The 9,120-nt window shown below is 39.1% G+C and overlaps 3 protein-coding genes across 4 annotated transcripts in view; 2 read left to right on the top strand and 1 right to left on the bottom strand.

Annotated features, from left to right (window-relative positions):
* Positions 1 to 761: 761 nt before the first annotated feature.
* On the top strand, positions 762 to 3,179 carry ephx5 (epoxide hydrolase 5; the record flags this gene model as incomplete). Its single annotated transcript, XM_014005966.1, is given in 4 exon segments — positions 762 to 973; positions 2,131 to 2,239; positions 2,532 to 2,657; positions 2,741 to 3,179. Coding segments are annotated over 4 exon segments (649 nt in total), but the record flags the coding sequence as incomplete, so codon positions are not given.
* Positions 3,180 to 4,681: 1,502 nt separating this feature from the next.
* Positions 4,682 to 7,356, bottom strand: mad2l1bp (MAD2L1 binding protein). Of its 2 annotated transcripts, none has more exons than XM_014005892.1 (3): positions 6,931 to 7,356; positions 5,381 to 5,649; positions 4,682 to 5,308 (listed from the first exon to the last, which is right to left on the bottom strand). In XM_014005892.1, the coding sequence occupies exons 1-3, from the start codon at positions 7,166 to 7,168 to the stop codon at positions 4,781 to 4,783; spliced, it is 1,035 nt and encodes a 344-aa protein (XP_013861346.1). In that variant the 5' UTR covers positions 7,169 to 7,356; the 3' UTR covers positions 4,682 to 4,780. The 2 variants fall into 2 exon arrangements, with proteins under 2 accessions (XP_013861346.1, XP_013861345.1); XM_014005891.1 differs by having other exon boundaries at positions 6,844 to 7,355.
* A 200-nt stretch (positions 7,357 to 7,556) lies between these two features.
* kif16bb (kinesin family member 16Bb) overlaps positions 7,557 to 9,120 on the top strand; it is a 26,391-nt gene continuing 24,827 nt past the window's right edge. Inside the window, exons 1-4 of the mRNA XM_014005965.1 lie at positions 7,557 to 7,656; positions 7,736 to 7,799; positions 7,868 to 7,978; positions 8,079 to 8,195. Coding sequence (XP_013861419.1) covers positions 7,607 to 7,656; positions 7,736 to 7,799; positions 7,868 to 7,978; positions 8,079 to 8,195 — 342 coding nt within the window. The 5' untranslated portion in view covers positions 7,557 to 7,606. The remainder of the gene's footprint in view (positions 7,657 to 7,735; positions 7,800 to 7,867; positions 7,979 to 8,078; positions 8,196 to 9,120) is intronic.

Genomic DNA, 9,120 nt, shown 5'->3' with positions numbered 1-9,120 from the left:
GTAATAATGATGATGATTAATTTAATTTGTACCGCACTTTTCGTTAACAAAAATCTCAAAGTGCTACAAAAAAACAAACAACTCTGTTTAAAGTAATTAAAACCAATGGTAAAATCATGCAGAAGAATAAGCTTGATTAAAAAGAATTCTTGGCTTTTGATATCTGGATCATTCTGATATACGTGGATCCAGAGACATGACTTAATTTATCTGGTTAGATAATACAATAATATTCGGTCTGAATTCTAATTTTATGTCATTTTAAAGAGGACTTTTTAATGTCAATATATAGAAAAAAAACTTCAGATAGTATTTGAATATTGAGATTTTCCAGCTGGAAAGAAACAAAAACATTTCAAGCTCACAGGGAAAATCTCAAAATTTTAAGGCATTTTTCCTCAAAATCAGTTTTTTGTTGGTACTGCCCAAAAACATGCTTCAGATTTTTGTTTTATGATTATATTTCATACAGTTCACTCAAATGATATATTGATAATTCATTATGTTTTGACAAAATGCAATTTTTTTGAAAATGATTTAATCAAAACACCATATTTGCCTATTTCTCCACATTCCACTTTTCGACTTAATCCTCATTTCGATGTGATGGCTCACATGTGTCTAAAAGCACACTTTGCAACATTCTTCAGCTGTGAACTGAAGCATTGTGTGCAGATTACCAAAACCCACGGCAGCTAACATTCCTGAAAAATGCAGCTGATAAGCTCGGCGTGCTTACGACTGTAGCTCCTCTCTTCCAGCTGCGTGAAAGGTCTCCACATCAACTTTGGTATGCCACCAAGAGGCTTCAAAGTGTTGTTGTCTACGATGATTGGTCGTTATCTGCCCTTCCTGGTGGGCTTCAGTAAGGAAGATGTCCGCCGGCTGTACCCGTACTTTGAGAAGAACGTCTGGGAAACCCTGAGGGAATCCGGCTACCTCCACATTCAGGCCACTAAACCAGACACTGCAGGTGAGAACGCTCACAAGAAAACACGCTGACCAAAGGTGGTGCATTTAAAGCACTGGKAATGCAGTTACCTGTTTACCTCTATTTTTGTATTAAATATTCTAAGAAGTATGTAACTTTATCAACGATGTCTAAATATTAATTTCAGTGATCAGTTCACTGTTGTGTACCATCAAAAATAAGGGGATTCAAGCAACAAAGATGACTTTACCTGACCTTCAGCTTTGACCTTGGACACCATAATGTTTTCAGATCTTCATTGGGCCAATAGCAATTTTTAATTTGACTGAAATCAATAGCTCCGTTCAGGAGCTACAGTGCAAACAAGATGGTGTGATGGACGGAAGTTCGTGCACACTAACGCACAGACGGACAACCAAAGAACAATATGCATCTGGGGCGAAGGCATAAAAAAACCTCACTTTTAGCTAGCTGTTAGCCTAGGCTGGATGAAGACTTTAGCTCTTTTCTCACTATGATTGATGTCACGAATGATGGYGTTGCAGCTGTTTTTGTTTTTGCAACCTGCAAAACTGCATTCTCGGCCTTCAGCGTTATTGTTTTTATCAATCTCTGCCCACGTTACACCAACCTTGCATCACTATGTACCAACTACAGCTGCTGTGCTCGAGTTTCTGGTTTAATCTGTGGTTGTGCACTGCAGGAAAAAAAAGTACTTCCTGGTTAATTACATGGGAATCCAATCCGGTCTGAACAATATACTACTCCAGCAGATATTTTGATGGGAAGCAAAATGTCTTCAGCTTCAAAATAAAAGTCCAGTTTTGTATATTTTAGTTTTTTTTACCTTTTATTTTTCAGATTGATCAAGACACGTTTCTTCTCACAACTAACACTTAGAAATTAAGATTTGAACCAGTTTTATAACTATTATTTATAATCAGTGAGATTTATTAAAAAAAAATTTTTAGACTTGGTCTACTGCCTCAGGTAGTTTTTCAACTCYGATGCAGACCATTTTTAACAAATACTGTTCACTAACTAGCAGCCCAGTAAAATACTTCCTTAGGATAATGTTAACTATTTAACAGAACATCACTTAAAAAAATACTTGAGCATCAGTGTTAAGAAAATTGAAATGTAATCCATGGGAAAGAACAAGGCAGTTGTTAAAAATATTTTATTTGCTGTTTTTGAAGGCTGTGGACTGAATAGCTCACCTGTAGGTTTGGCAGCCTACATCCTGGAGAAGTTCTCCACCTGGACGGACAGGAAGAACAGAGATCTGGTGGACGGTGGACTGGAGAGGTAGATTCTAAATTGCATTGATGGATTGACTTTTTTTCTTTTATTTGTGTCTTTTATTTTGTTTTCAGCTTTTTATTAGTTTTATTGTATTGTGTCTGTGAAGCACTTTGGTCAACACTGTTGTTTTTAAATGTGCTATATAAATAAAGTGATGAYGATCTAAAATAATTCTTAKTTCATGACAAAATATTTTAACTCTTAGGATTGTTTCCCCCCCTTCAGAGTTGTATGTAGATGGATTCAGTAAGTGGTTTATTGTGTCTTTTTAAATGCAAATTGTGTTTTTGTACAGAAAATTCAGCCTGGATGACCTCTTGACAAATGTCATGATCTACTGGACCACGGGCTCCATCGTCTCCTCCATGCGCTTCTACAAAGAGAACCTGAAGGGCGACCCCAACAAACGAATCGATTCAAAGTAAGAGGCCGAGTTATTGTACTGCCGGCTTTAATTTTATGTAGATTCTAACAAGTATTTTTTTTKTTGTTGTTTTGTTTTAGGACAGAAATATTTGTCCCAACCGGACTGGCTGCGTTCCCTCACGAGCTAATGCACTGCCCCAAATCGTGGGCACAACTAAGGTACCGAAACATCCACTCCTATAGCTTCATGCCTCGAGGCGGCCACTTCGCCGCCTTTGAGGAGCCTCAGCTTCTCGCTGACGACATCATCCAGTTTGTTCAAAAGGTAGAAAAGCTGTGAACTCTTAAATGTACTCTCAGACAGATGCAGTAATTGTACTGTTTTATTACGACTGACATTCTGCACATACAAATCTTATTTTTTTAATCCTTTTAACACAATGCACCTTTATTGCTTGATTTGTCCCGTTATTAAAAATGTTTCTAAAGCTGTAAACATGGACACTTGTTGCATTGTTTCCTTAGATGTGTCATTAAACTGTTGTTCTGCTCATTAAAAGTTTATATTGCATTATCATTGAGTCTGTTGTGCTTTTTGTTCATGGAAACGTCTGAAATAAAAAAAAAAATGCACCTCTGGATAAAACGTTTAGTGTTTCTGAAGCTTTAAAAGCACAACGCCAATTCTGAAAAAAATTAATGCGTAAAAGATTTCACTTAAAGGGGCAATATCATGTTAAATCAACGTTTTTGAGTTTTGTATCATGTTATACTCTCATAAAAAACATGCCCAAAGCCTTGATTTGACTCATTTATGCATGTTTGAGAAATCCTGCAGTGTTTTTAGGAAGCCATGCTGAGGAGCAAAACGACAGGTGGGGACCAGAAACGCCTTTTGGGACCAGAAACGCCCCTGGGACGTGTCTTTAAGCCGAACTTCCTCATGGCGGAGCGCACGCCCTCCCTCTCCCCACGCACCCCGCCCATGACTCCTGCAGGCTCTCGGGTGAAAGTGAAACTTAACTGTCTGCTGAGCTCTTAACATTAGTTCTCACTCAGTGAAGCTTTTTTCAGATTAAAAATACCTTTGAGGAAATGTATTTTCAGATGCCAAGTGAGCCCCCCCTGCACTGAAATGGTCGAGACAGAAGCACAAGGTGGTTCTTAGAGGCCAATTTCAAGGCGTTTAGAAGAAGTGATGAGAAGATAAGTTTATTTTCTATTTAAACATAAAAACAGCATTTTAATAACAGCTAAAGGTGACATAGATACTTTATTATAGGGCTGGGTGGTATGACCTCAAATTCATATCACGGTATAAATTGAATCCCTTCACGGTAACGGTAATATCGCGGTAGAAAACTATCATAAAAAGTAAAGATAATGTAATTTTTAGAGCTTTTTTTTTTTTTTTGCAGAAAACTAATCTTAATCAACCCAGCATTTTTGCTTTAATAGCCTGCCATWCAATGAGCTTCTGCCTGCTGAACTTATCAGCTGCTGCTCTGCTGTGCGCTCATCTTCATCATCAGAGCAGAAGCCGACTTTACATTAGCAAGATGGTTTTATGACTGAACGAACGTCCACATCATCTCTATGGGTAACAATACTGTACATAAAAACAAGTTTTTTCTCCGACAACTTGGGTGTGAAAAAAACTGTTATTAAAGCTTCGCTCTGTGACGTGGAGGGAGGAAGGAAATGATCCCGATGTAACTTTTCTACAGCGGGAGGGGGAAATTTTGAGGATTTATTCTCTTTACGCGTTTTAAAACGCTTTAATTTCTTTGTTTTCTTTCAAACTCCTCCTGCTCAGTTGTCTCTGCACTCGCAGCCATGTTGACACAGATGCGATGACGTAATGACGATAGGACGGTAGAAGGTAAATTTCTACCGTAGGCCAACTTCATACCGTTTCTACCGCATATACCGCGCAGCCCTACTTTATTATGGTATAGTATTTAAATGTATGCCTGAGAAACACATAATATTGCCCCTTTAATATCCCTGCTTTTTCAGAATTGAGGTTGTAAGATTACACCAAACACTGCATGTTTTAAACACTGACTTTACATGTTCTGAAGAAAAAAAAAACTGTTTATTAAAATATGTACACTTATTCTAATTTGGTTGAAAATGTATTAAAATGCACGATTGGACAGAGCTAAAGCTTTCAGGTCATTTGCTGAAGCCTTTAATAGCCATGGGTGCCTGAAACCACACATAATCCTGCCAGTCTGAGCCCTCTGCTCCTGACTCCTCACAGGTGCCGGGGTCAGTAGACAGAGCGATAATTTGGTTTTTCACCCGAGTCGGGACTTTAAACTGCAGTTTGGGGCGGAACCAGCTGACGCCGCAGTCCCTGTGTGCCAGCGCCAACACGGTGGTGGGCATCAAGCGAACGGGTCTGGCGTCGGACAAGATGTCGGCGACGAAAAGYGTGCGGAAGAGTTGCCTCAGGCACGAGGACACCGGCAGAGACCGGTCGCCAGCGGCCAGCRCCAGCGCCTCCATGTTGACCTCGTACAGCTCCTTGGGGAGGACCACCGAGCCGCCCATTAGCAGCAGAACACGGGGGACCCTGCTGAGGGAGAACAGCACCTCCAGCTGCTGCAGCACTTCCTCCAGCTCCTGAAGAGTCTGGTGACATTTCCGTTGGTCCATATCTGCAGGCTGCTTTGGCCTCCGACTCACCGTGTCTTTATCCTGGAAAGCAAAAATCTGTTAACTTATCTAAAAAAAAAAACAGCTGAAATTCTTAACTTCCACCCCTCTCACCTGGACCAAAGTTTGCTGCTTCTTCTGGGAGTACACCAGCTGGTCGTACGTCATGGGCAGCTGTTGTCTCTGGTACAGAACGCACTTGAGGATCTCGCTGACGAAGTGGTAGCAGCTGTTCTGGGTGACGGCGCCGGGGAAGACCACGTCCACGCGGCCCTCTTCCCGCGCTCGTCTCACCACCTCGACGTTTCTGTCCTCCGTGCTGCTGTGCTGTTTGTTGGCTGTCAGACAGGAACCGTGACCCGAAGCGTCCTCTTGTGTGTTACCTGTGCAGAATCACAGCAATGGGTCAGTTTCAGCAGGTAAATTGAATTTCACAAAGCCCACTGTTCTAATTCAGCCAGTGAGATTTTTCCTTCCCATCTGGTATGCAAATGTATGGATTTGGCTGTGGAGGATAATTACTTTGYTTCTAACCAGACCCAAACTGCTCAGCAGCTGAATGCTGGATTTTAATTAAACTTTAGGTAAGTAATCATTAGATCTACAACAGGTATCTCTGAGTCTGTTCARTTCAAATGGGTGCCACAGTTAACTGACATTCCTGAAGACTAAAATGACCACAACGCAGGTTATTTTAAAGATGGTGAGCTAAAATTTGGTGTGGTAGTAGCTGATAGTTGTTCACAACACATATTCTTGCAGTATCACCTGATATTGGCAGAGTCGTAAAGTAACTAAGTACAAATACTTTGTTACTGTACTTAAGTAGACATTTTGGTTATCTGTACTTTACTTGAGTAATTATTTTTCAGGGTACTTTTTACTTTTACTCATTACATTTTTACACAATTATCTGTACTTTCTGCTCGTTGCATTATTTTTAAAAGGTAAGAAGTAGAGAGTCATTACTCCTGTTTTATGCAGAGTTGTAATTACTTTTAAAAAAACTATCGTGATAAATTGTGTCTCCTGGATAGAGTGAATTTAATCGTGGTTGGATGAGAAGTATAAATATTCTGACACACTATTAGTTTGTACACAACCCATCACAGCTGCACGACGTTAGAAAAAATAAGTCAACTCCAATAAATGTCATTTTGGAAAATCTAACTGCTCACTTTTACTCAGTACTTTTACTTTTAATACTTAAGTAGATTTTGTGTCAGAAATTTCCTTTTGATAATTAAGTACAAAAATATTAGATAAGAATATAAAGAATCAAGTAATGTTTTTAAGAGAAGACTAACTTTTACCAAAGTATTTTTATGATAAGATACTTGTACTTTTACTCAAGTATTACTTTGAGGTACTTTATACAACACTGGATATTGGATAAAGCCACAGTACCCCCCCCCCCAAATAAAAGATAAACATGACATAAATAAGAGCTCATATTTTAGTCAAATTTTATCCTCCTGTGTGAGACTTGTTTTTAAATAAACTTGAACATTTACAGTGATTAAGTCATTAAGGACACTATAGGAGATTTAACAACTACTTTGGGTTTGTTTACCAACCTTGAGTGATATCCGTAGCGTTTATAGCAGCATTTTCCTTATCTTCATTATAGTTCTCTTTGTTCTGTTGAAGAGAAACATCCTTACATTTAGCAGCATTTTGCTCCTCTATACATTCGTTGGTGTCTTCCGATGGGAGTCGTTCGGCTTTTTCCGCAGAGAGTCGGCAAACACTTTGTGAACTCGGGACCGACCGTGTGTCATTCGGCTCTTCCGCTAAGCTAGCATTCTTTTCCGACGAAAACGACAGGTGCCTCCGCGCCACAGACACATTTTCAGCCTCCTYCGAGTTCGACTGTACTAAAGCAGAAAAAGGTTCTGCCATATTTTTGAATGCACGCGCGCCCTGGACTTGATCAGACCACCGCGCTGCATCATGGGGAATCCACGAAATGCTGCGTTCACGYTACACGGAAAACAGTCGAAAAATAGCATTTTTACTTAAAATAGATGTTGTGGTTGTAGAATAAGTGAACAAACGACGCGTTTATTCTTATATTTATAACTCCCCATTCTATTAGTTTAATTTGCATTACGTATTAGTCAATGCTTACTGTTTTTGACCGCTTTATGTTAATTCTTTCAGAACGCAAACCCGGAAGAAAACAGAAATTAAACACAGCTCACTGGCTCCCTCTAGTGTCTRATTTATGCACTGCACCTTGAAATTGAGGCCAAGAATCCCAGGTGTGCTAATTAGATGCTGATAATTAAGCCCGAAACGTGGCGTTGATTCAGGTTAAGTGGTTTGTGTTTTTACTGAATGATGTCTTCAGTTCGAGTAGCGGTTCGAGTCCGACCTATGAGCAAAAGGTTGCTCCGTTAAAATAGCAGATTTGTTTTTCTTTTGATAAACTTTAAAAATGAACTTTGTGGKTTTTACTTTTCACAGGGAAAAACAGCTGTCTTCGAAGGCGATAGTTCATATGAAGGGGAACACGACGTCTGTTCATAAGGTAGGCTATRCGACAGAATAAACAAATATGGAATAAAACACTTAAATTAAACAATATATAAATTTCAGCCTTCATCTGTACGTGGAGACAAGCTAAGGGACAGAGGGAAAATCTTCACGTTTGACTTTACCTTCGACTCAACTGATAAAGAAAGCCCAACATTTGCATCCCAGGAGAAGGTATTGCTCTTATTAAATCTATATTTAGTTTGTTTGGCGTTGTAAAAATACAAGACAAACATTATTCAACTTTAAACTTATTTATTTTCTTCTACTTCAGATCTTYCAAGACGTGGGAATGGATGTTTTGAAAGCTGCATTTGAAGGTTTTAACTCTTGTGTGTTTGCATACGGACAAACAGGCTCGGGGAAAACTTACACCATGATGGGTCCTAAAGTAAGATTCTTGTAGCTTTTTCAGCCTTTTTTAAWTTTTATTTTAGTTCATTTAGTTCCAGTTTGGGATAACAATACAAACCAGGAATGTAATGTACAAACATTGAGTAAAACAATGACAGCAGTCTTGRCTATAGCAGCAGAAATAAGCTTAGGAAACCCATGCTGATTTTAACATAGGACTTATTAAAAATGAAAGTCTTAAAAGCATCTTTCATATCAACCTTACAGACAGAAACTGGAAGTTGGTTCCACAAGAGAGAGACCTTATTATTGAAAGCTATGCCTTCCTTACTTTTAGAAACTCTAGGAACCACAAGTAAACCTGCAGTTTGAAAGTTAGTCGTACTGAGAAGATATAGCTCTACTGGGGTTCTGTGTTTTTAAAAGTAAGATTTTAGACTATTTTTTGGAATTTTCTAGTATTTTCTGGTATTTATTTTTAATAGTTTTTGAACCTCTTGATGATAAAGAACTGCAGCCTAGAATCTATCAATGTACAGACCCGTTTTTCTGTAGTTTTTGGGGACAAGATGTTTCTAATTTCAGTATAACGTTGCACAGGCCAAAGAAATCAGTCCTGGAGACATCGTTAAAGAGGGGATATTTTGCCAAATCAACTTTTTTTCTTTAGCTTTTTATCATGTTATGTCATTCCCTCATCAAAAACATACCCAGACTGTTGCTTTGACTCATTTTTGTATGTTTGAGAAACCCTYGAATATCCTGTGGTAGCCACGTGGAGCTGCGTAAATGCTTGCTCGTATAAAGCTCCGCCTACTTGTACAAAGCTCCTCCCTGGAGCTCAGTCAGTAGCTGAGCTCCCGCTCCACAGAGCACCTCTCCCCCAAAGCATTGTTGTGAAGGTTTTTAGTTTCTTAATTGTGGTATAGAATTGAACTACGTGCCTGAAAAAATACATACCC

The sequence above is a fragment of the Austrofundulus limnaeus genome, unplaced genomic scaffold, assembly GCF_001266775.1.
Source record: "Austrofundulus limnaeus strain Quisiro unplaced genomic scaffold, Austrofundulus_limnaeus-1.0 Scaffold33, whole genome shotgun sequence".
NCBI lineage: Eukaryota > Metazoa > Chordata > Actinopteri > Cyprinodontiformes > Rivulidae > Austrofundulus > Austrofundulus limnaeus.
Note: the sequence above shows the minus strand (reverse complement) of the source record. Positions and strands in the feature narration are given on the sequence as shown.